The 27,297-nt window shown below is 41.5% G+C and overlaps 1 protein-coding gene across 1 annotated transcript in view; it reads left to right on the top strand.

Moving 5' to 3' along the window:
• The window catches only part of PRR16 (proline rich 16), a 291,313-nt gene extending 264,230 nt beyond the window's left edge, over positions 1–27,083 (top strand). Inside the window, exon 2 of the mRNA XM_044291131.1 lies at positions 26,349–27,083. Coding sequence (XP_044147066.1) covers positions 26,349–27,083 — 735 coding nt within the window. The remainder of the gene's footprint in view (positions 1–26,348) is intronic.
• Positions 27,084–27,297: the final 214 nt, after the last annotated feature.

Here is a 27,297-nt window from a genome sequence, read left to right as displayed (position 1 = left end):
GGACTGGTTTTGTTTATACCATGTCCCATTTAAAGCCCCCTGTTGTACCCCTAGAATAGAAATTTCAAAAAAGTGACTCCATCTAAGAAAGTACACCCCTCAAGGTATTCAAAACTGGGTTTACAAACTTTGTTAACTCTTTAGGTGTTCCACAAGAGTTAATGGCAAATGGAGAAACAATTTCGAAATTTCTATTTTTTGTAAAATGTTCCAATATAATCAATTTTTTCCAGGAGTAAAACAAGGGTTAACTGCCAAACAAAACTCAAAATGGGTTGCCCTGATTCTGTAGTTTGCAGAAACCCCCCATATGTGGTCGTAAACTACTGTTTGGCCGAACGGGAGCACATAAAAGGAGGGGAACACCATATGGGTTTTGGAAGGCAGATTTTGCAGGACTGGTTTTGTTTATACCATGTCCCATTTGAAGCCCCCTGTTGTACCCCATAGAATAGAAATTTCAAAAAAGTGACTCCGTCTAAGAAAGTACACCCCTCAAGGTATTCAAAACTGGGTTTACAAACTTTGTTAACTCTTTAGGTGTTCCACAAGAGTTAATGGCAGATGGAGAAACAATTTCGAAATTTCTATTTTTTGTAAAATTTTCCAATATAATCAATCTTTTCCAGGAGTAAAACAAGGGTTAACTGCCAAACAAAACTCAATATGGGTTGCCCTGATTCTGTAGTTTGCAAAAACACCCCATATGTGGTCGTAAACTACTGTTTGGGCGAACGGGAGCACATAGAAGGAGGGGAACACTACATTGGTTTTGGAAGGCAGATTTTGCAGGACTTGTTTTGTTTATACCATGTCCCATTTGAAGCCCCCTGTTGCACCCCTAGAATAGAAATTTCAAAAAAAGAAAGTACACCCCTCAAGTTATTCAAAACTGGGTTTACAAACTTTGTTAACCCTTTAGGTGTTCCACAAGAGTTAATGGCAGATGGAGAAACAATTTTGAAATTTCTCTTTTTGGGAAAATTTTCCATTTTAACCTTTACTTTATTACTGGAAAAAATGGGTTAACAGCCAAACAAAACTCAAAATGGGTTGCCCTGATTCTGTAGTTTGCAGAAACACCCCATATGTGGTCGTAAACTACTATTTGGCTAAACGGCAGGACATAGAAGAAGGGGCCCGTCATATGGTTTTTGGAAGGCAGATTTTGCTGGACTGGTTTATTTACACCATGTACCCTTTCAAGTCCCCTGATGAAACCCCTACAGTAGAAACTCCATAAAAGTGACCCCATCTAGGAAACTATGGTGGTTGTTGTTTTGGGACTATTTTAGGGGTAAATTTGATTTTTGGTTGCTCTATATTACTCTTTTTTTAAGCAATGTAACAAAAAAATTAAATTCTAAAATTGTTTCTACATTCGCTATTTAGTTTAGCGGAACACCTAAAGGGTTAACATAGTCTGTAAAGTTACTTTTAAATACCTTGAGGGGTGTAGTTTCTTAGATGGGGTCACTTTTTTGGAGTTTCTAGTCTAGGCTACATTAGGGGGGCTTCTAATGGGACATGGTGTAAAAAAAAAAAACTGTCCATCAAAATCTGCCTTCCAGAAACCGTATGGAGTTCCCTTTGTTCTATGCCCTGCCGTGCGGCTATATAGCCATTTACGACCACATATGGGGTGTTTCTGCAAACTACAGAATCGGGGCAATAAATATTTAGTTTTGTTTGTCTGTTAACCCTTGCTTTATTACCGGCAAAATGTATTCAAATTAAAATTTTGCCCAAAAATGGTTTTTTTGGCACCGTTTTTATTTTATATTTTTAACACCGTTCATCCGAGGCGTTTGGTCAAAAGTTATTTTTATAGCGACGACTTTTACGCACGCGACAATTCCCAATATGTATGGCTCTCAGACTTTGGAGACACTAAGCAGGCATCCTAAAACTGCGGCCCTCCAGATGTTGGCAAACTACAATTCCCACCATGCCCTGCTGATGGCTGTAGGTTGTCTGGGCATGCTGGGAGTTATAGTTTTACAACATCTGGAGGGCCGCAGTTTAAAGATGCCTGCACTAAAACTAATATTTTTTTGGGGAAAAAAAATTGTTTCCGTGTCTCCAAAGTCTGAGAGCCATAGTTTTTTATGTTCTCTAGTGGACTGTTGGCGATTATAAAAATTTAGTACTCCATGGAAGTGTGATACTCCCTGAAGCAATCGATAATGCAGAGGCCCGGATGATCGGGGCACGTGTCGCACTGAGTGGTGGTGTCCTTCCGTATCCCCCTCCTGCGACACACTCTGCACTTTTTTGGGGTTCGTCCCTTCTTTCCAGTATGGGGGACCACACCTGGAAAGTGTTGGCCAGGGACGATCCGGGCGCCTCCAATTCCCGAGGTACTCCGGCCTGCTCTTTCCCGGTCCGAAAAGATCAGGGCCTTGAGGACTGCCTCATAGAACTGTAGGAATGTCCCTGTGCTGCCAGCGCTTTGGGATAGTACAAAAGAGGCAACCTGCACCAAGTAGACTGCAACTTTTTTGTACCATGCCCGGGTTTTGCGCATGGCAAGAGATCAACTCCTCCCATATACCGATTATAGTCGACGATACAATCGGGCTTGAGGGCCATTGCCGTGGTACCTCGCACAGAGACTGGGGTGGTGCTGTTACCGTGGATTGTGGACAGCATAAGGACATCCCTTTTGTCCTTATACCTGACCAGCAACAGGTTTCCACTGGTAAGTGCACGGGTCTCACTCCTGGGGATAGGTACCTAGAGGGGGTAGGCAGGGAGGCCGCGTTGATTTTTCCGCACGTTCCCACAAGCGAACGTGGATCTGGCGGCAAGGGACCTGAACAAGGGAATGCTGGTATAAAAGTTATCCACGTACAAATGGTAACCATTATCCAGCAGTGGGTACATAAGGTCCCACACGAGTTTCTCTATGATAAATGCCATTTGCTGAAGTGAGGCAACCCCTTTAAGAATTTCCCTAAAAATGTCCTACAAATGTTCAAATTTCAGTAAATCCAAAACTTTTCGGATTTGTCCAGCATGCATCACTCAAAATAGCAGCAACAATTTTACAGATCAGAAGGCACCTGTGACCAAAAAAAAGATAATTTTGGGGTCTGTGTTTTAATTTAAAAAAATCGGACAGAGCAGTGTGTTTTTAAACTGGTTGCCTGTTACCATTATAGTTTAACCAAAGATATATACGTCACTGTAACTTTTCTCATTACTAATGCTGTGTTGGCATTAAGGGGATGGATACAGTCCTACGAGACCCCAGACTGTCATGCATGGTTTTTCAGGACAATTGAGGCACTTTTGATTTGGGTCAAATTTATTCTGATTGAATTTAGTGATGCCTGCTTCGACTTAGTTGAATGAAAAATGGATTTAGGCAATTTCACTCATCTTAAGGGTCTATTCACACGTCCGCACTTTGGGTCCGGATCCGTTTCACAATTATGCAGAACGGGTGCGGACCCTTTCATTTTAATGGGGACGGAAAAAATGCGGACAGCACACAGTGTGCTGTCCGCATCCGTATTTCCGGTCCACGGCCCCGAACTTCTGGTCCGCGGCTCTGCAAAAAATAGAACATGTCCTATTTTTGTCCGCAGCTGTGGACAAGAATAGGCATTTCTATTGGGGTGCCGGCCCGGGGTTTTTCAGGTCCGCAAATCACTGCAGACGTGTGAATGGACCCTTAATCTAGATAAAATTAAAAGTCTTAACGGCAACTGCACAATTCGACCTACATGCTTTGATTTGAGTACAATGTATGGCTGTAGATAGATACAAATTATATCATTTCTATTTTGAAGTGAGTGAACAGGTTACTAAATTTAGAAATGAACAGATTTTTGGTGGCTCAGTTTGCCATGTTATTCATTCAGCCCACAAAAAAAATCTGATACTCAGTCGAACATTTGTCTGAACAGATAAAACATATTTCATTAATTGGAAGCTGCGGTCGTGACTCATTGATTTGTTTTAATTCACTACAGAGAAAATATATTTTATATTAAAATATATAATAGATGACAGAGAAATATAGTGATATAAAAAGTCTACACACCCCTGTTAAAATGTCAGGTTTCTGTGATGTAAAAAAAAATTAAACAAAGATAAATCACTTCAGAACGTTTTCCACCTTTAATGTGACCTATAAACGGTACCACAGAAAAACAAACAAATCTTTTAGATGGAGGGAAGAAAAAAAAACACTAAAATAATGTGGTTATAACTGGGGATGTAGCTGTGTTCAGAATTAAGCAATCACATTCAAAATCATGTTAAATAGGATTCAGCATACACCTGCCATCATTTAAAGTTCCTCTGATTAACCCCAAATAAAGTTCAGCTGCTCTAGTTGGTCTTTCCTGAAATTGAAATTTTCTTAGTCGCATCCCACAGCAAAAGCCATGGTCCACAGAGAGCTTCCAAAGCATCAGAGGGATCTCATTGTTAAAAGGTATCAGTCAGGGGAAGGGTACAAAAGAATTTCCAAGGCATTAGATATACCATGGAACACAGTGAAGACATCATTAAGTGAAGAAAATATGGCACATTACAAGTGACATTACCAAGAACTGGGCATCCCTCTAAAATTGATGAAAAGACGAGAAAAAAAACTGGTCTGGGAGGCTACCAAGAGACCTACAGCAACATTAAATGAGCTGCAGGAATATCTGGCAAGTACTGGCTGTGTGGTACATGTGACAACAATCTCCCATATTCTTCATATGTCTGGGCTATAGGGTAGAGTGGCAAGACGAAAGCCTTTTCTTACGAAGAAAAACATCCAAGCCAGGCTACATTTTATAAAAACACATCTGAAGTCTTCCAAAAGCATGTGGGCAACGGTGTTATGGTCTGATGAAACCAAGGTTGAACTTTTTGGCCATAATTCCAAAAGATTTGTTTGGTGCAAAAACAACACTGCACATCACCAAAAGAACACCATCATCATGCTTTGGGGCTGTTTTTCTTCAGCTGGAACTGGGGCCTTAGTTAAGCTAGAGGGAATTATCAACAGTTTCACATACCAGTCAATATTGGCACAAAACCTTCAGGCTTCTACTAGAAAGCTGAACATGAAGAGGAACTTCATCTTTCAGCATGACTACGACCCAAAAGCATACATCCAAATCAACAAAGGAATGGCTTCACCAGAAGAAGATAAAAGTTTTGGAATGGCCCAGCCAGAGCCCAGACCTTAATCCAATTGAAAATCTGTGGGGTGATCTGAAGAGGGCTGTGCACAGGTGCTGCCCTTGCAATCTGACAGATTTGGAGTGTTTTTGCAAAGAAGAGTGGGAAAATCTTGCCAAGTCAAAATGTGCCATGCTGATAGACTCATACCCAAATAGTCTGAGTGCTGTAATACAATCAAAAGGTACTTAAACAAAGTATTAGTTTAAGGGTGTGCACACTTATGCAGCCATATTATTTTATTTTTATATTTTTTTCTACCTAAAAGATTTCAGTTTGTTTTTCAATTGAGTTGTACAGTTTATGGTCACATTAAAGGTGGAAAAAGTTCTGAAATGATTTAGCTTTGTCTCATTTTTTTCATCACAGAAACCTGACATTTTAACAGGGGTGTGTAGACTTTTTATATCCACTGTAGCTATAGCCCCTACATCTACACCAATCCTACTGTAGGTGGCATGTCTTGCATCTAGGGATCCCCAAACCTAGTTCCAGTTCCTAGTTGACATGTTGCTTTTTCACCTTATAATTGTGGTATACGTTGGGTTAGACTGCAGGGTGCACAACATGGTGTTGGAGAACATGGTGTAAAGCATCTTCTGAGCTGCACCTAGCAGATGAGTATTCATGTTTTCATTAGTTGAACATGAGCAGAATGATTGAAGACTAATTTTCATTGATGGAATATCACTTGTGCCATCACAGCATGAATGATATTAATGTGCTTGATTAAAAATAGTAGTTATCATTAAAAAAAATATATATTTTTTTAATTATTACTGTATATAAAACTATAACATACAGTCATAACATGAAAAACACTTGCCTAAAATTGCATACAGTGCCTTGCAAAAGTATTCACCCCCATGACTTTTTTTTTGTATTTTGGTACATTACTGCCTTAAGTTAAATGTTTTGTTAATGTGAATTTTATGTGATGGATCAGAACACTATAGTCTAAGTTGGTGAAGTGAAATGAGAAAAATATATAAATAAATAAAAAACAATTTTAGAAATAGAAAACAGAAAATTGGCATGTGCGTATGTATTCACCCCCTTTGTTGGGAAGCCCATAAAAAGATCTGGTGCAACCAATTACCTTTAGAAGTCACATAATTTGTGAAATTATGTCCACCTGTGTGCAATCTAAGTGTCAGATGACCTGTCATTTCATATACACACCTTTTTTGAAAGGCCCCAGAGGCTGAAACACCTAAGCAAGAGGCATCGCTTCCATGGTCTTCATGGCAGTGTTTGGTTACTCTCCAAACAAGTAAGGGACATTGTTGTTGAGAAGTACAAGTCATGGTTAGGTTATAAAATAAATATCCAAATCTATCATAACCAAATGGAAAGAACATGGCACAACAGCAAACCTGCCAAGAGACGGCTACCCACCAAAACTCACAGACCGGGCAAGAAGGGTATTAATCAGAGAGGCAGCACAGAGACCTAGGTAACCCTTGAGGAGCTGCAGAATTCCACAGCAGAGACTGGAGTATCTGTACATAGGACAACAATAATTTGCAAAAAGGCATGTGGTAAACTCCCAAAATGTATGGAGGAAGGTGCTCTGGTCTGATGAGACAAAAATTAAACTTTTCAGCCATCAAAGAAAACGCTATGTCTGGAGCAAACCCAACACATCACATCACCCAAAGAACACCATCCCCACAGTAAAACATGGTGGTGGCAGCATCACACTGTGGAGATGTTTTTCAGCAGCCAGGACTGGAAAACTGGTCAGAGTTGAGGGAAATATGGATGGTGCTAAATACAGGAATATTCTTGGGCAAAACCTGCACCACTCTGTGCGTGATTTGAGGCTAGGATGGAGGTTCACCTTCCAGCAGGACAATGACCCCAAACACACTTCTAAAGCAACACTTGAGTGGTTTAAGGGGAAACATGTAAATGTGTGGGAATGGCCTAGTCAAAGCCCAGATCTCAATCCAATAGACTTGGAGCTGTGATTTCTTCAAAAGGTGGCTCTACAAAGTATTGACTTTAGGGGGGTGAATAGTTATGCACATTGACTGTTTCAGTTATTTTGTCTTATTTGTTTGCTTCACGATAAATAAATAAAAACATCTTTAAAGTTGTGGGCATGTTCTGTAAATTAAATGATGCAAATCCTCAAACAATCCATGTTAATTCCAGGTTGTGAGGCACCCAAAAACGAAAAAAGTCAAGGGGGGGTGAATACTTTCGCAAGGCACTGTAGGTCCCCCTTATGCTGCAAAAACAGCTCTAACCCATCGATGTAGTACAGTGAACACACATGCTTTATGAGACGTGTTATGTAAACTAAATGAGTTAAGCAAACACCTTGAATTGCTTTTTAATGGCTTCTGTTTCAAGATAACACGATGAGTTAAGAAATTTGAGTTAAGAGTTTATGTGTTAACCCTGCTACATCTGTATGGACTCTACAAGGTTGTCACTCTCTCTCCCTCTCTCTCTATCTCTCACTCTAGAGGAATACCGATTGCACAACTAAAGAATGATGTGCAGCAGTGCAGCAACTGAACATGTTGCTTCAACTTCAATTCTAGAATCGTAAAAACTCCAACACTGCTGGATTTTTGGTGAATGACCCCATTCTATTCAATGGCTGTACAGCAGTCTTTGGTTGTGCGATGGGTGTTGCAACCAAGATTGCTCTGTAGCCCCAGCCTTATTGTATTTGACAATTGATGCATAGTTCCCACTGTTTTCGTTTTAACTTGATTTATCTATGTTCTTAGTCCTGGATGCAAGGAATTGCATGTTTTTACTGTTTTTGAAGAGACAAAAATGAAAACTAATTAAAAAATCTTACTTGTAAGTTTTCTTTTGACAAAAGTTGACTAATTTATAATGAAACTATTTATTAGTCCCATGTCACTTTTAGCAGCAATGTGTAATAATTTAAACTAGTCTGACGAGGACCAGAAGCCCCGGAGATGGGACCATCAGTGCTAGAAAGGAAGGATATTTAGAAGATGAAGCTGCTTTCATTGTTTTATAACTCTGCCAGCCCCTCTTAAAGGGTTTTCCAGGACTTTAAGGCCTCTTGCACACGACCATAAGTGTTTTGCAGTCTGCAAACCGCGGATCCACAAATACGGATACTGGCCAAGTGCATATGTCATCACAGTGCGGACCTTGACTTTAATGTGGCCTGCCTGCTGGTTGCATTGAAGTATAAGCATCTGTGTGCCTGCGCTGCAAAATATAGGACATGTCCTATACTTTGTCGAACAGCTGATCTGCAGAGATGATGGGAGTCAGACTCCTACAGATCAGATATCCTAAAATGACCATTAATTTAAATGTCCTGGAAGATCCCTTTAATATTTAAATTAAATGTTAGGCAACCCCTTTATTATAGTATTTCTAAATCAAACAGTATTTGGAAGCACAAAATGCTTCTGCCTTAATGTCTAAATTAATGGCTTGCGTATTATGTGGTATAGTATGCTACATCCTTATCAAAGTCTTTATTACATTTTAGAAATCCCAATCTTGGGTTTATATTACTAGTGAAAAGGTAAATGAGACCTTTAAATGGTGATTTTTTGCCGCATCCAGACCTTAATGGTCTTTTCTACCACCACATTATTGATGACCTATCCTTGACATATGCCATTATTATGACATTGGTGTAGTTACAACTCTTGGCACCCCAACTGATCATCTGTCTGAAGCTCGTGGTACTCGTGCGGGAACTGCAGGCATTTCAACGTTTACCTTTCCACCTTCTACATTGCAGCAGTAGTGCAGGATAATTGCAGCTTAGTATTATTCAAGTGAATGGGATGCAGCTGTAAAACCCTGCGTCACTGCTACCACATAGATGGCATGCAGGTAAAAATTGGAGTTCCACAGTCCTTTCAAACAGATGATCAGCAGTGGTGCTGAGCGTTGGACTCCCATCGATCTGATATTGAAGTCTTAGATAGGCCATCAATATTCTGATGCTTCAATACCCCTTTAAAAAGAAAAGATTACCTGGAGAAATCCTGATAACCTGGCATTGTGACTATTGTCTGATACTGGATTAGCATACAGTCTGGACCTTTGGGTTTTCAATTAATAAGGTTTTCCTGTATGTACATGCATATTTCCTTGAAGCAATGGTAGAAACACTCATTAGCCTGCTGATTAAATGGATTCATGGTTGAGTAAGTTACGGTAGTAAGGTATTAATTAAAATCTTATGTTGTGAATGACATTTATAGTACTTTACAACCAAAGCATTAAGGTATATGTTCTGCATGATTAAAAGAAAATGGTTTTTATTGAACAGAAAATAATAAAATGTAATTGGGAAAATTGTGACTGAAAATAATGATAGAAGAATTATATATTTTATCAAAATATTGAAACAGTATGACGTATAAATCAATTTTATGAAGTTTTCGCTTCATGCAACACTTTCTCTTAAGGTGCCTATATGTCAGCCAGACCTTAAGGATCAGGTGTTGTGCTGTATATTGCACCAATATGTGGGATTTTCAAGAGGCAGAGACACTTTTGAACTTCTAATTCATTAATTAATGGAAGTTCCAAATGAAGTACAACATTCTATTAAAGATGTTGTCCGTCTCAGACATTAATGGCATATCACTACATATGCCATCAATATCAGATAGGTGTGAGCCTCCAGAGTATAGGAGAGCGCACCACACGTGTGCTGCATGCTTTCCATTCACTGCTATGGGAACAAGCTGTCATAAGTCCCATAGCTGTGAATGGAGAGCTCACCATGCATTTATTTTTTTAACCCACTTATATAATGCTGACATGCAGCACTTTTTTATCATCATATTGTTGTCTTCAATGGAGCTCACAATCCAAGTCTCCTATGAGTATGTCTTCAGTGTGCGGCATGAAACCCACGCAAACACGGGGATAACATACAAACTCCATGCAGATGTTGTCCTTGATCAAATTCAAACCTAGGACCCCAGTTCTGCAAGGCACAAGTGTCTACTCTTGTGTGGTGTTGTAACAGGGCTGTGAAGGCGTACTCGGTCTCCCATCAGCTGCAGACCTGCTGCTTAGCTTCGGGAGCGAAGGTCTGTGTTCCGCCTCGTTCCCAGTGTGGCTTTACTAGCTGGGAGGCTCCCTGCTCCTAGGTCTGCCTTGAGCGCCGAGCTGATCACTCGGTGCTCGACTTGTCTGTCTGTCAGTCATGTGACACTGGCCACATCATATGACCCTCACTCCCCACTATAAACACAGGCAACCTGCTGGCTACAGGTTGCCTGTGATACTGGTCCATTGGTGCCTCCTTGTTCCTTGGTTCTAGTCTGCGGATGCTTGTTCTGATTGACCTCCTGACCTTGTGACCTTGGCTCGTTCTTTGACCTCGATTTCGTCTCATCCTTTGTACGTATTGCTCTCCTGGATTGACCTCAGCTCTGACTGTTGACTTTACATTTGCCCGCTCTATTTGTACTCCCGCTTCTCCTGGTTCTGACCCTTGGCTTGTTGACCTTCTGTATCTTTCCTCTGTGCACTTACGTAAGTAAGGGACCGTCGCCCAGTTACGCCCCGTCGCCTAGGCGGGTAGTGTAGTAGGCAGTAACAGGGGTTGAGGGTGGAGTCAGAGTGCACCCTCTTTCCTTCCTCCCTGTTCCCTGACAGAATCACATGCCTAAAAAGTTTTTTACCATGGATCCCTTACAGACCCTGACTGACCACGTGCAGAATCTGGCCCATATATTTCAGGAATTGGGGGAGAGATTACATGCACAAGAGATTGCTTGTGATCTTCCTGCGCCTGTCACAACCAGACAGCTGAGAAGCTCTGACAGAAGCCTTTCAGAACCTCCTCCTTGAGTTTTCTTTGTTGTGGTGTTCAGTTCCTCATCTCGTTAGCCTCTCTCAGCTGTCATGTAGTTGGACTGATTGCTTCCCTTTAAATTCCTCCCCATAATGCATTACTGGGCGGCTTATACTTCTTCCTGGAGTGTGTGTGCATGCTGATCCTATTTCTCAGTCTGCTACTAAAGTTAGGTGCTGTACATTTATCTGTTATTTTCTGTTTGCTGGATCCCAGGTGACCCTGACTCCCTCCATGTCTGTGTAGGGAGCCGGTGGTCGTGTCCCCTCACTATTGTAGGGTGTTCAGGGGTTATATAGTCGAGGTACGTGGATATGCAACCATCCACCTTTGGGATTTTTGCATAGGCTGAGCAGCCAGGGAAAGTGCCAGGTCTTGTGCAGGGGTCTCCCTTTTGGTTCCTTAGCTTTGGATCCAGTGAGTCATATATGCATGTTGCATTGTCTTGTTTCCTGTACACCGTCCGTGACATTATAAGCCTCCAAAACCGTCTCAAGCATGGATCCGGTTTCACTTTTGGCTGAACGCTTCCAGGGTCTTTCATTGGAGGTATCTGATCTCCGTAAGACTTTTTCTCAGCTTCAAGTGACCGGTTCAGCTTGCGTTCATGGAGTTTGTTCTGAGCCTAAGATCTCGCTCCAGGATACGTTCTCCGGGGGTAGTGAGAATTTTGTGCGTTTTAGAGAGGCTTGCAAACTCCATTTTCGCCTTCTTCCCCATTCCTCTGGTGATGAGGAACGGAGGGTGGGGATCATTATATCGCTGCTCAGGGGTAACGCTCAGTCTTGGGCCTTTTCGCTGCCGGAGGAGGTACGGCCTCTCCGTTCAGTGGATGAATTCTTTTTAGCCCTGGGTCAGATATATGATGATCCGGATGGTATTGCTCTGGCTGAGTCTATACTACGTCTATTATGCCAGGGTAAACAATCCGCAGAGATATACTGCTCAGAATTTCAGAGATGGGCAGCTGATACTGGTTGGAATGATGCTGCACTCCGAAGTCAATTTTGCCATGGTCTTTCAGAGGGATTGAAAGATGCATTTGCCTTTCATGAGAGGCCTATTTCCTTGGACTCTGCTATGTCTCAGGCCGTTCATATTGACAGGCGTCTTAGAGAGAGAGGAGAGATATCTCCTTCCTGTCATACTCAGTCCTAGGACAGTGCAGCGGTCTCATTCTGTGCGCAGGGGTCTCGGTCGCTGTCAGCCCCTTCTGAGCAGGAGCCCATGCAGCTGGGGTTGATTGCTTCTGACAATAGAAGATTCAGCTCGCATGGGAGGGTTTGTTTTTGTTGTGGAGGTATAAATCATTTGGCAAATGTTTGTCCCTCTAGGAGATTCAGGCAGTTTTCTGGGAGTAATAAAGAAACAAACAGGAAAAAATCTTTTAAAAATGTTCCGTCTGTTACTATTGGCAGGGTTGAGGCGGAAATTAAAGGTTTTCCGTTTGCTTGTAGTTCCCGTTTTGTCCTGCCTGCTAGGGTGGCACTAGAGAGCAAGAGCATTTTTTGTGAGATTTTTGTCGATAGTGGAGCAGCTGTCAATCTCATTGATAATCAATTTGCAATAACTCATGGTTTCCAGGTGCGCACTTTGGGAAAGGATATTCCTGTTTTTGCTATTGATTCCGCTCCACTTTCTCAGAAATCATTAAAGGGCATAGTTCACAATATCTGTTTAATTGTGAGTGATGCTCATGTTGAGGATGTGTCATGTTTCGTCCTTAGCGGGTTGCCTACTCCTCTAGTGTTGGGGCTACCCTGGCTCACTAAACATAACCCCACCATTGATTGGCAAGCGAGGCAAATAAATGGTTGGAGTGACTTTTGCAGAGAGAATTGCCTCACGACATCTGTTTCTGAGGTTGCTACTAAGACTGTACCATCTTTTCTCTCTGAATTTTTGGATGTTTTCTCTGAGAGTGGAGCTCAGGATTTGCCCCCGCACAGGGAGTACGATTGCCCTATTAATCTCATCCCAGGCGCCAAGCTGCCTAAATCTCGTTTATACAATCTTTCCCAACCTGAAAGGATCGCTATGCGTGCTTATATCTCTGAGAGTCTGAGAAAAGGACACATACAACCCCCGAAGTCACCTGTTGCCGCTGGTTTTTTCTTTGTTAAGAAAAAAGATGGTTCTTTAAGACCTTGTCTGGATTTCAGGAAGCTGAACAGTATCACTATTCGTGACCCTTATCCGCTTCCTCTGATCCCGGACCTGTTTAACCAGGTTGTTGGGGCTAAAGTATTTTCCAAATTAGATCTAAGAGGGGCATACAACCTTGTCAGGGTCAGAGAAGGAGACGAATGGAAGACGGCCTTCAATACCCCTGAGGGCCATTTTGAGAATTTGGTTATGCCTTTTGGTTTGATGAATGCCCCAGCCGTTTTCAGCATTTCGTGAACAGCATTTTTTATCATTTGATGGGAAAATTTGTATTAGTGTATTTGGATGACATTTAGATTTTTTTCTCCTGATTTCAAAACTCATAAGGAACATTTACGTCAGGTCTTGCTCATCCTGCGGGAGAATAAATTATATGCGAAACTGGAAAAATGTGTGTTTGCAGTTCCAGAAATTCAATTTCTGGGGTTTCTTCTCTCCGCTTCTGGTTTTCGCATGGACCCTGAGAAGGTCCGCGCTGTGCTTGAGTGGGAGCTTCCTGAGAATCAGAAGGCGCTGATGCATTTTTTGGGCTTTGCCAATTATTACAGGAAGTTTATTTTGAATTATTCCTCTATTGTTAAACCACTCACTGATATGACCAGAAAGGGGGTAGATTTTTCTTCTTGGTCAGTAGAGGCACGTAAGGCTTTTTCTAATATCAAGGAGAGTTTTGCTTCCGCTCCCATCTTGGTGCAACCTGATATTTCTTTACCCTTCATAGTTGAGGTTGATGCTTCTGAGGTGGGTGTGGGAGCGGTCTTGTCTCAGGGTTCCTCTCCTGCCAAATGGCGACCGTGTGCCTTTTTCTCGAAAAAACTCCCCTCCGCAGAGAGAAATTACGATGTGGGAGATAGGGAATTGTTGGCCATCAAGTTGGCTTTTGAGGAATGGCGCCATTGGCTAGAAGGAGCCAGACACCCTATTACCGTATTTACTGACCATACAAATCTGGCCTACTTGGAGTCAGCCAAGCGTCTGAACCCGAGACAGGCCAGATGGTCTTTGTTCTTTTCTAGGTTTAATTTTGTGGTCACGTTCCGCCCTGGAGTTAAGACTGTGAAGGCAGATGCCCTGTCACGTTGTTTTCCGGGAGGCAGGAATTTTGAAGACCAGGGTCCCATTTTGGCTGAAGGTGTGGTGGTCTCTGCTCTTTTTTCTGAATTGGAGGCAGAGGTGCAGGCAGCCCAGTCAGAGGCTCCTGATCTTTGTCCTCCTGGGAGGTTGTTTGTGCCTCTCGGATTAAGACACAAGATTTTTAAGGAACACCACGATACGGTCCTTGCTGGGCACCCGGGGGCAAGAGCCACACTGGATCTCATCGCTCTGAGATTCTGGTGGCCTGCGCTTCGTAAGTCGGTTGAGGGTTTTGTGGCAGCCTGCGAGACTTGCGCTCGTGCCAAAGTCCCTCATTCACGGCCATCAGGTCCTCTCCTTCCGTTAACCATTCCTTCCCGTCCTTGGACACATCTGTCCATGGACTTCATAACGGACCTGCCTCATTCCTCGGGGAAGACTGTGATTCTGGTGGTGGTGGACCGTTTTAGCAAAATGGTGCATTTCATCCCTTTTCCTGGTTTGCCCAATGCTAAGACGCTGGTGCAGGCATTTTTTGATCACATTGTCAAATTGCACGGTATTCCTTCAGACATAGTCTCTGATAGGGGCACGCAGTTTGTTTCCAGATTCTGGAAGGCTTTCTGTTCTCGCTTGGGGGTTCGGTTGTCATTCTCTTCTGCTTTTCACCCGCAGTTGAATTGCCAGACAGAGCGCGTCAATCAGAATCTGGAGACATATCTGCACTGTTTTGTGGCGGAGAATCAAGAGGATTGGTGTTCTTTTTTGTCCCTTGCTGAATTTGCTTTAAATAACCGTCGTCAGGAGTCCTCTGATAAGTCACCATTTTTTGGTGCATATGGGTTTCATCCGCAGTTTGGGACTTTCTCGGGAGAGGGGTCTTCTGGTTTACCTGATGAGGACAGATTCTCCTCGTCTTTGTCATCTATTTGGCAAAATATTCAGGATAATCTAAAGAGCATGAGTGAGAGATATAAGCGTGTGGCAGATAAGAGACGTGTGCTTGGTCCGGACCTGAATGTTGGTGATCTGGTGTGGTTGTCTACCAAGAATATCAAATTGAAGGTTCCCTCCTGGAAGTTGGGTCCTAGGTTTATTGGGCCTTACAAAATCCTGTCTGTCATCAATCATGTTGCCTACCGTCTTGATCTTGCTCAGACTTGGAAGATCCATAATGTTTTTCATAAGTCCTTATTGAAACCTTATGTTCAACCCATTATACCCTCGCCTTTGCCTCCTCCTCCGATTATGGTTGATGGGAATCTTGAATTTCAGGTCTCTAGGATTGTGGATTCTCGTCTTGTCCGCGGTTCTCTTCAGTACCTTGTTCATTGGGAGGGTTATGGTCCTGAGGAGAGGATGTGGGTCCCAGTGACGGACATTAAGGCCTCTCGTCTCATCAAGGCTTTCCATATGTCCCATCCTGAGAAGGTGGGCTCTGAGTGTCCGGAGTCCACTCGTAGAGGGAGGGGTACTTTCACAACCAGACAGCTGAAAAGCTCTGCCAGAAGCCTTTCAGAACCTCCTCCTTGAGTTTTCTTTGTTGTGGTGTTCAGTTCCTCATCTCGTTAGCCTCTCTCAGCTGTCATGTAGTTGGACTGATTGCTTCCCTTTAAATTCCTCCCCATAATGCATTACTGGGCGGCTTATACTTCTTCCTGGAGTGTGTGTGCATGCTGATCCTATTTCCAAGTCTGCTACTAAGTTTAGTGCTGTACATTTATCTGTTATTTTCTGTTTGCTGGATCCCAGGTGACCCTGACTCTCTCCGTGTCTGTGTAGGGAGCCGGTGGTCGTGTCCCCTCACTATTGTAGGGTGTTCAGGGGTTATATAGTCGAGGTACGTGGATATGCAACCATCCACCTTTGGGATTTTTGCATAGGCTGAGCAGCCAGGGAAAGTGCCAGATCTTGTGCAGGGGTCTCCCTTTTGGTTCCTTAGCTTTGGATCCAGTGAGTCATATATGCATGTTGCATTGTTTTGTTTCCTGTACACCATCCGTGACAGCGCCTCCTATCGCTGCCCAAGCGGCACCTGCCTTTATGGAACCTCACGTTAAGCTTCCTGACCGTTTCAGGAAAGCTGTAAGTTTTATTTTCGCTTACGTCCCTATTCCTCTGGATCTGAGCAACAGACGGTGGGGATCATTATTTCCTTATTACAGGGGGATCCCCAGGACTGGGCATTCTCCTTGCCTTCCGATTCGCAATGTCTCAGATCTGTTGGCGCATTTTTTCAGTGCTAGGTGTGTTATATGACGAACCTGACCGTGCCATGGTAGCAGAGACCCAGCTGAAATCACTCAGACAGGGTTACCGTCCGGTTGAGGAGTACTGTACCTTATTCCGTAGATGGTGTGTTCCCTCCAGGTGGAACGAACCAGCCCTCAAGAGTCAATTTAAGTCCGGTTTGTCTGACACCCTCAAGGATATGCTAGTGTGTTATCCACGCCTCGAAACCTTAGAACAAATCATGATGTTAGCCATTAGGATAGACCGATGGGTTAGGGAACGACAGCGAGAACACCTTCTTGTTCCACAGATGGTTCCCAAGATGGTGATCTGCTTGTGAAGTGTGCACCAGATCCAAAACTCCTAGGAGACGTCCTGCCGGAGAGTTACAACCACTACCCATTCACAGTAAGCCCTGGTCACATATTTCTATGGATTTTATTACTGACCTGCCGTCTTCTGAGGGTAAGTCAGTGGTTTGGGTAGCGGTTGACAGATTTAGTAAGATGGCACATTTCGTTCCTCTGAGTAATTTTCCTAGTGCTAAGAGTCTAGCTACTATTTTTATTGACCACGTTGTAAGGCTTCACGGGATGCCGGAAAATATTGTTTCTGACAGAGGCGTTCAATTTGTTCTAAATTCTGGAGAGCTTTCTGTCAGAGAATAGGGATTTCTTTGGCCTTTTCATCTCCTTTTCACCCCGAGACTAATGGTCAGACGGAATGACTAAATCAGACTCTTGAGCATTTTTTAAGATCCTACATCTCTGAAAATAAACATGTGTGGGTAAAATATCTTTCACTGGCAGAATTTGCTATAAATAACCGTGTGAATTCTTGTACTGGGGTTTCCCCTTTCTTTTGAAACCTTGAAATCCATCCTCAATTTAACTCTAGCTCGTTGATACCTTCATCTAATCCTAAGGCTGATTATTGGCGTTATTAATCCTGTATCTTTTAGATTGAGATTGCTGGACTCATTTCGTGTTCATAATGTTTTCCATAAATTGTTGCTTAAGAAATATATTCCACCCATTGTTCCGTTGCAGTCAGTTCCTCCTCCCATACAAATTGACGATAAAGAGGAGTTTGTAGTCTCCAGAATTGTGGATGTTAGAAAGGTCAGAAACTCCTGGCAGTGCCTTGTCAACTGGAAGGGCTATGGACCCGAGGCGAGGTCTTGGGTCCCAGCTACTAAGATCCACGCCCCGAGGCTCATCAAGAAGTTTCACAATGACCATCCTGGGAGATTTGTACCCAAGGGCTTGGGTCCAGTGATCCCTCGTAAAAAGGGGGGTACTGTAACGGGGCGCCAAAGGAGCACTCGGTCTCCCATCAGCCGCAGACCTGCTGCTTAGCTTCGGGAGCGAGGATCTGTGTTCGGCCTCGTTCCCAGGGCGGCTTTGCTAGCTGGGAGGCACCCTGCTCCTAGATCTGCCTTGAGCGCCGAGCTGATCACTCGGTGCTCGACTCAGTATAACTCGGTTGCCTGTTATACTGGTCCATTGGTGCTTCCTTGTTCTTTGGTTCTTGTCTGCGGCTGCTTGTTCTGATTGACCTCCTGACCTTGTGACCTCGGCTCGTTCTTTGACCTCAACTTCATCTCATCCTTTGTACGTATTGCTCTCCTGGATTGACCTCGGCTCTGTCTGTTGACTTTACATTTGCCCGCTCCATTTGTACTCCCGCTTCTCCTGGTTCTGACCCTTGGCTTGTTGACCTTCCGCATCTTTCCTCTGTGCACTTATGTAAGTAAGGGACCGTCGTCCAGTAATGCCCCGTCGCCTAGGCGGGTAGTGTAAGTAGGCAGGGACAGGGGTTGAGGGTGGAGTTAGAGTGCACCCTCTTTCCTTCTCCCCTGTTCCCTGACAGGTGTGTTCTCCTTTGTTTCTCAGGGCCTTCCAAACGTGGAGCCTGCCCCCATCTGAAGTTGATGGCATATCCCAGCAGTATGCCATAAATGTCTGAAAAGAGAATACCTCTTTAATTTAGAAAGCCCTGATACAGCATATCTAAACCAGACAATATAATTAAGAATGTTTCATTTCAAGCACAGCTGTATTTTACATTGCAGTATGTATAGTGTAGTATATGTGTCGTATCTTCCCATGGCATCCTATAACAGTTCATTTAAACACATGAGCAAAGCTTATTTTACACAGCCTTATGAGCCTGCAATATTGCTTGCCCTGCCAAATTAAAATGAAATATTATCTCCTGACTGTGCTCGAAAAGTGACACACAATAGCCAAATTACCATGAAAAATAGAGCAATGCTTGCATGTCATTACTAAGCAATAACTTTATAATGAGGAATCTATCAGCCATGTGAATATTGTACCATTTGTTTTTTTTCTGAAGACATTATTTTTGGATGATGTTTCTTTAAGCTGGATTAGACCAGATGTAAAAGTGTTTGAAATAAGAATTGTTAATGTACCAGGATAGAGAAGTATTTCTAGTTCATGATGACTCTACAGGCTTTCAACAAATGCCACTTGTTTTCCACACTCACATGTATCTAGTGCCATATTAAACTTACTAATTGATTCTTAAGGTGGTTCTTAAATATTGTATAGTACTGTTTAAGTGCTGTTCTAGTTCTACATATACTGTACTGTGAAACTGAATTAGTTTAACTCTCCATAAGCTGCATTGCCTTGGACATATGCCTAGTTAGTTATGTTTCTGTCATTCTTTATTTTTTACTACATTTTTAGACTAAATATTGCAATGGATTAGGTGGCTTGGTGAGGTACTTGTAAGTAAAGCAATGAGAGATAGACCTACCCATGCGTACACATCAGTATTCTCCTTCTCTTAAACTGGAACATGTTCTAAGACAATATTTGTCACACAATGTGAAGAATATTCTTCAGATTGGACAGTTTATCATGTGAAATATGACAAAATGGACAGTTGCGCCTGGTGGACTCTATATAACTCTTCAATATGGTAGCTGAGGCATTAATGTTTTAGCCTTAGCCTGAGGGTGGTTCAGGATTCATCATCTCTTACTCTCTAAAGTTCACCATCAATAACTGTTGGATGGACTTTAATTCCCATCCCTCTGCATATATTCAATTCTTTATAAAGAGCTGACAGGGAACCCTAATATATATATATATACATATACAGTACAGACAAAAAGTTTGGACACACCTTTTCATTCAAAGAGTTTTCTTTATTTTTATGACTATGAAAATTGTAGATTCACACTGAAGGCATCAAAACTATGAATTAACACATGTGGAATTATATACATAACAAAAAAGTGTGAAACAACTGAAAATATGTCATATTCTAGGTTCTTCAAAGTAGCCACTGTTTGCTTTGATTACTGCTTTGCACACTCTTGGCATTCTCTTGATGAGCTTCAAGAGGTAGTCATCTGAAATGGTCTTCCAACAGTCTTGAAGGATTTCCCAGAGGTGCTTAGCACTTGTTGGCCCTTTTGCCTTCACTCTGCGGTCCAGCTCACCCCAAACCATCTCGATTGGGTTCAGGTCCGGTGACTGTGGAGGCCAGGTCATCTGGCGCAGCACCCCAAAACTCTCCTTCATGGTCAAATAGCCCTTACACAGCCTGGAGGTGTGTTTGGGGTCATTGTCCTGTAGAAAAAGAAATGATGGTCCAACTAAAGGCAAACCGGACGGAATAGCATGCCGCTGCAAGATGCTGTGGTAGTCATGCTGGTTCAGTATGCCTTCAATTTTGAATAAATCCCCAACGGTGTCACCAGCAAAGCACCCCCACACCATCACACCTCCTCCTCCATGCTTCACGGTGGGAACCAGGCATGTAGAGTCCATCCGTTCACCTTTTCTGCGTCGCACAAAGACACGGTGGTTGGAACCAAAGATCTCAAATTTCGACTCATCAGACCAAAGCACAGATTTCCACTGGTCTAATGTCCATTACTTGTGTTCTTTAGCCCAAGCAAGTCTCTTCTGCTTGTTGCCTGTCCTTAGCAGTGGTTTCCTAGCAGATATTCTACCATGAAGGCTTGATTCACACAGTCCCTTCTTAATAATTGTTCTAGAGATATGTCTGCTGCTATAACTCTGTGTGGCATTGACCTGGTCTCTAATCTGAGCTGCTGTTAAAATGCGATTTCTGAGGCTGGTGACTCGGATGAACTTATCCTCCGCAGCAAAGGTGACTCTTGGTCTTCCTTTCCTGTGGCGGTCCACATGTGAGCCAGTTTCTTTGTAGTGCTTGATGGTTTTTGTGACTGCACTTGGGTACACTTTCAAAGTTTTCCCAATTTTTCGGACTGACTGACCTTCATTTCTTAAAGTAATGATGGCCACTCATTTTTTCTTTACTTAGCTGCTTTTTTCTTGCCATAATACAAATTCTAACAGTCTATTCAGTAGGACTATCAGCTGTGTATCCACCTGATTTCTCCCATTTATAAGGCAATAAATCCCACCTATTAAACCTGACAGGGCACACCTGTGAAGTGATAACCATTTCAGGTGACTACCTCTTAAAGCTCAACAAGAGAATGCCAAGAGTGTGCAAAGCAGTAATCAAAGCAAAAGGTGGCTACTTTGAAGAACCTAGAATATGACATATTTTCAGTTGTTTCACACTTTTTTGTTATGTATATAATTCCACATGTGTTAATTCATAGTTTTGATGCCTTCAGTGTGAATCTACAATTTTTATAGTCATGAAAATAAAGAAAACTCTTTGAATGAGAAGGTGTGTCCAAACTTTTGGTCTGTACTGTATATATATATATATATATATATATATATATATAGTGTTTGTCAACTTGTTCAGTTCTTTACTTCTCTGATATGCAGTGGTGTACTTTACCACCATGCAAATCAAGCAAATGCCTGGGGCCAGAGACCATTTCTCCTTTGCTGGCCAAAAGTGGTTGGCTGAAAAAAACAAAACAACATTTAACCACCTGTGCAGCAGTCCATGGTAGAAGGGGGCCTTTTCCAGCTAAGTAGCAATAGCAGAAGTACCCAGACTGCAGTGCTAAGCTGAAAGTATGGCTCAGCAGTGTGACAGAGCTTTGTGGTGTGATGGGGACCAAGCTTAGAGTTTCAATGTACATGAAGCTTAGTGGCTCAATGGAGGGCCCCCATACATAATTTTGCATAGGGCCCCAAAAATACCAAATTTTCGCCTGCTTAGATCATTCACTTCATGGAATTGTCCATTACACTCTCCAGGTATTCTTACATCTAACCTTTGTTCACTGATAATTGTTTTCTGCATCTGAAGCAAATCCAAAGATTATTTCAAAACTCAAGACAAAAGTTGACTTTATTTGCACTAGCTTAAAATGCCATGCATCCACTTCAAAGAAGTGTAAAGCTACACTAGAAAGTAATATATTTAAACAAATTAATAATACTGGGATCATTCTGTACCTATGCCAATGATATTTCTCTCACCACATTATAAAGTTATAGACGTTAATGCATACAAAAGAAAGTCTAGACTCCATAAGTATTGTAAATATGGGAAGCCGTCACAGTATTGAGCAAATGGTAAGGAAAATGTCAGATGCTGATATATGAAGGAAAGTTTCACCTACGTACTTCATTATTTAATATAAAATACAAGCGATGGACATGTGGAAACTTTGCACAAGGATTATGGAAGATTGCATGCATTAGACGTATGGAGACAGTTTTTATAGAACTGCTAGGCTACAAGTCAAACTTAAACTGTATATCTATAAATACAAAGGTCAACATTTCCATTCAGCGAACCTCTGAAATGAGATTATAGCTTACATGTTTTACATTTAATCCTAGATAGAACATTTTTTTACAAATGAAAGAAAAAGGAACTAAATTACATATATCAACTGCTTATTTCTCTGAAAGTTACCTTATAATTTATTAGTTCTGTTGTACTAATTTATGGTAATGCACGCTTATGCTGGTCCTGAAAGCCATGTTTACTGCATTCATATGACCTTGAGATGTAATAAATAAGCCTAACCCATTTATTATGTCAGTGCTAAAGCACATGATTATACCAGCAGTGTGTATATACTCTTTATGTACCAGGCTTAGTGATGTTAATTACCATGATCCCAGATTTTACTGCTTAATTTGTTCACTCTTGCTCTTTCATGACTTACAATTTATGGGTCACTGTCTCCCTGGTTGGACATTTATTATAAACTCACAAACAGAAATGTGCTATATAGACACTAATACCCTTTGTTTGCACTAAAACTACCAGTGACCAGATCTCCAATGAAAGGTCTTGACCATACATGTAGCAGCATAATTCTAGCCCCTTGTATGCATTACATAAGAGAAGGTGTGACACAAGCAGGGGCAGGATTTTAAGGCAGAAGGAGTTTCCATACGAATTGATGCCCACAGTGATGCTTTAATGGCAACACTCAGCACTTCCAATGACCAAGAGCCTACATTTTCAATATGTAGTATGTGTACCCTAGGAGGACATGCCTACTTTAAAAGAGTTTTCTGAGATTTAAATACTAATGACCTACCATGTGGATAGATCATTAATATCTGATTGGTGGGGGTCCAACACCCGAGACCCCCACCAATCAGCTGTTTGAGAGTTCTGCTTCCTTCTTATTGCTCACCAAGCACAACTCTGTCTGTGCTTGGTATCGCAGCTTAGCCCCATTAACCTCTATGGGGTTAAGCTGCACATAGGCCATGAATATGACGTCACTCAGCCTAGAGAAAGCTAAGAGAAGACTGTGGCACTACTGCGAATGACACTGCCCTCTCCAACAGCTGATCTGTGGGGGTCCCAGGTGTTAAACCCCCACTGATCAGGTACTATCCAGAGGATAGGTGATCAGTATATATGTCTCAGAAAAAACCCTTTAATGTATTCTATGTGAGTAGGGAGTACATGGCCTCTGAATTTTCGGGAACAGTGATCTAGGGTGATGAGTTATCTTATATTCTTATGTGTCTAAGGTGGTTGAGTTGGGCCTGTCCCTAAGAACTTTCATGCATGCCCGTGGAAAATACATGACCAGGTAGTGCCTATTCATTGAGAAAATAAAAATGTATCAACTTCTCTAGCAGTTCTCATTTGTCAGGCCCTGTTGGACACCCTGAACCCTGGTTGCTTGTTGATTGACATGTTTCACAATACATTGTACTGTATGCTTGTATTTTACAAGGTGCTTTAGGAGTTAAAACATAATGTTTCTGGAGGTTTTGGTTAGTGAAGAGATTAATGGGGGTGGTCTTGGGCTGAAAAGCATATCTTTAACGGTAATCATTTTTAATAAGTGTAATTCCAATGTTTTTTATAAGGGTCAGAACTCAATTTTTCTGCTAGTTTTCTGACAAATTCAACTATACAGTTTTTGTTTAGACAACTATTGTGTTAAGTCATGTGATAAAATTCTAGCTACTTGCAATTGCCACAAGCTCCACGCATTGCAGTTTCTAGAGCACCAATTAAACTTGGTAAAAAATCTTTATGCATCTCTCTAGTGTCAGCAGAAGGATTTTTTATTTTATTTTACTAGCTTCTACTGAATGCATCAGAGGGGTTGTCCATGGACTTTGAATACTTATAAAAGTCTGAACCTCATTGGATTCAGTTGCAGCAATATCTATATTTTCCGATTTTAAGTACAGTTAGTGTTTAGCCTGACAAAGAACACTTTGTTTTATATTTAATAACCTATTTTTTGTGGAAGCCCATTTCTTCTCTTCTGGACAAACATCATTCTGTATATGAATCATAAGGTCTAAAATAAAAGCAAATGAACACTTTTTGCTATATAGAACCTTGATAATTACATAGCAGTATATGCTATTGTATATGTATTATTGATTTATTTTTACCTTAAAATGATGTTTTGGTTTTATCCATGGGCATTTCTCTCATAATACTGCATCAGTGTAGGATTAGTTTATTAAAAGAAGGGTTTCTCTATCTTATTAATGATTCTTAATTACCATGACTGACAAAAGATGTATTGTGTAACTGACAGCATTTCATTTTCTCATGATTGTTTCTTAATTTTATAAGTGCAAAAGACTAGTCCCATGTGCCTCATTACATTCTCTCTGCACAGTAAATTCTCAGTCGAAGTCTGAACACTTTCAATTTTAATTAGTAGGAAAAATATAACTCCTTAAAGGTACAATATATCAGATGATTATTTACAGTGATGTGACCGATAATTGTATTGCTTTGTCTGGAACTATGCAGATAGATATAAAAAAAAAAAAATCTCTCCCTGGGGAGGGTAATTTGCACAAATTACTACAAAGTTGAAAGGTAATTTTAAAATAACTTAATAGGGAACTTGGAGACAAAAATTTGAGTTCCCTTCCCTCTTATTCACACTATTTTGTCATCATATAACTTTTAGCTGCCATTTTCAGATTTCCCCTTTGCAATGTGTATTTTTTTACTGGGATAGTGGGTAGAGACTAGCTGCTTTCATGTCTACCTAGAAAGAGGACATGGAGAAAAAGGAGACCCTGTTTCCTTTCAGTAGTACACCCTCAGAAATAAAAACAGTAAAGGAGGACATTAGACAACTGAGGTACAGTAAGCAGTTTTAATGTCAATGCCGCAGTAAACTAAATCACTTGTAAACAAGCTGTAGTCTCTTAGTCTATATGTCCTATGTCTCCAACAGCCCCTCTCTCCATACACTTCTATGTTATCCTTCAGTGAGCAGACAGCCTATCTTAAAGGGGTTCTGCAGTTTGCTTAAACTGATGATCTATCCTCTGGATAGATAATCAACATCTGATCGGCAGGCCCAGTGACGTGGCGACTAGTATCACCTGGCCTGGGCGAGCTAAGCTCCCTTCAAGTGAACAGAGCTTAGCCGCTCCCAGGACAGTTGATACTAGTCGTGACGTCACTGGGCCTGCGGTGGTTTATCAGTTTAAACAAATGGCAGAACCCCTTTAGCTGAACATGAATCTGAGCAGTGAATTGAGAGTTTGTATATTGTATATTGTGTATATGGTTTCTGGGTGGTTTCTGGGCATTATGACACTTTGCCCAGAAGATAATTAGCAACTGACAAATATTAAAGGGGGTTGTCCAGGCATCAATAGTCATCAATAGTAAAAGCAGTCTCCATACACCTTGATGTAATCTGTTCCTTCAGTGAGCAGGCAGCCCATCTTCACTGAAGATGACTCTGAGCAGTGAAATGAGAGTTAGTTAAAAAGAAGAGAAAGAAGTTCAAGTATAAATTACAAAGTTTCTTACATTTGATTGTATATAGTGTGTGCATATATATTTATTTGATCTCTACGACAGACTTTTGTCCAGTTTCTGGGTATTGTGAGACTTTCTCCAGAAGATAATTAGCAACTGACATATATTAAATAGGTTGTCCAGGCTTTCACTGTTGATCACCTATTCTCAGGATAGGTCAATATTAGATCGACGGTGGTCCTACACTTGGTATTTGTCATATACAGCAGCAGCAAACAGGAAGAGAGAAGGGAGACCACACGTTTGCACTCGCATGCAGTCCCCTCATACAGCTAATCATGGGGTTGCCAATCTGATATTGATAGTAAAAGCCCAGGTAACCCCTTTAAAAACGAACCATGCAATGTACATCCTACCAGTTTTGCCTCACTATTAAAAGGTTTGAATGGGATGAAAAACAGTGGCAGCATGACTGAATAGAAATGTTTGAATAAGCCAAAAATCACCATTCAACTTGATTATTAAATAATTGTACCTAGAAACAGCTGAGACTTTTAAATCTTCAGATGCATCATGTTTTTTAGTGAATCTTGTTACCAATTAACAATATTTTTTCAGTTAATAATGTAAATACCCATTCAAAAACAGTGCATATAAAATTCTGATTGTTACTTATTTATTTTAGGTAGTCGACCAAATTGACACTTTAACTTCAGATCTGCAGCTGGAAGATGAGATGACAGACAGCTCAAAAACTGACACTTTGAACAGCAGTTCGAGCAGTACAACAGCCTCCAGCTTAGACAAGGTTAAAGTTCGAGCCAATGCACCCTTAATAAGTCCACCTACACATCCATCAGCTGTGCTGACAGTACTCCGGAAGCCCAATCCACCACCACCTCCTCCACGATTGACACCCGTGAAGTTTGAAGAAACACAAAGGTTAATAACCTCAGCCAACAGTGGAAAGAATAATGGAGTATTGCTTCGAAATGGTGGTTTGCCTGGGGGACCTGTTAAACTTTCTAATGGTGACAGATGTACAATTCATAACATCAAAACGGATAAAACAACAGGACAGCTGATGACACACAGACCAGAAAAGGATCATTCTGCAACAAGAGAACGTGTACGCTTTAGTGAAAACGTCCTATATCTTGGTTACTGTCCAGACTGTGATGTTCGATCGGAAATAAAAAACAGAGATGTACATCACCATGGAGAGACTATCCACTTGGCAGGAAAATTTCCACATCAATGTCCTTTATCACCTCCACAAACACCATCATTTTCTGTTGAGAATGGTGGTGTAGGAATCGTCAATAGTGGTTGTCTCCCTCCATTAAAACCTGGAAATCCACCTCCTCCAACAAAACCTCAAAAAACTATATTGAGGAAATCAACCACTACAACTGTGTGATATTATTTTTTACATTTAGAGTTTTATTATAATAAATCTTAAATATTTGATAATGAGCACTTTAAAGCAATAAAAGACCAGATGTAACCCTACTGTCTCCAGAAGTGTCAAATCAATCACTTGGTAAGTGTCCTTTCAAAGATATTCTTTATGAAATCTGTATTGCAGATTAGGATCATAAATCTACAGGTATTGTTCTTTGATGACTATGCAA

The sequence above is a fragment of the Bufo gargarizans genome, chromosome 1 (assembly GCF_014858855.1).
Source record: "Bufo gargarizans isolate SCDJY-AF-19 chromosome 1, ASM1485885v1, whole genome shotgun sequence".
Classification (NCBI taxonomy): domain Eukaryota; kingdom Metazoa; phylum Chordata; class Amphibia; order Anura; family Bufonidae; genus Bufo; species Bufo gargarizans.
Note: the sequence above shows the minus strand (reverse complement) of the source record. Positions and strands in the feature narration are given on the sequence as shown.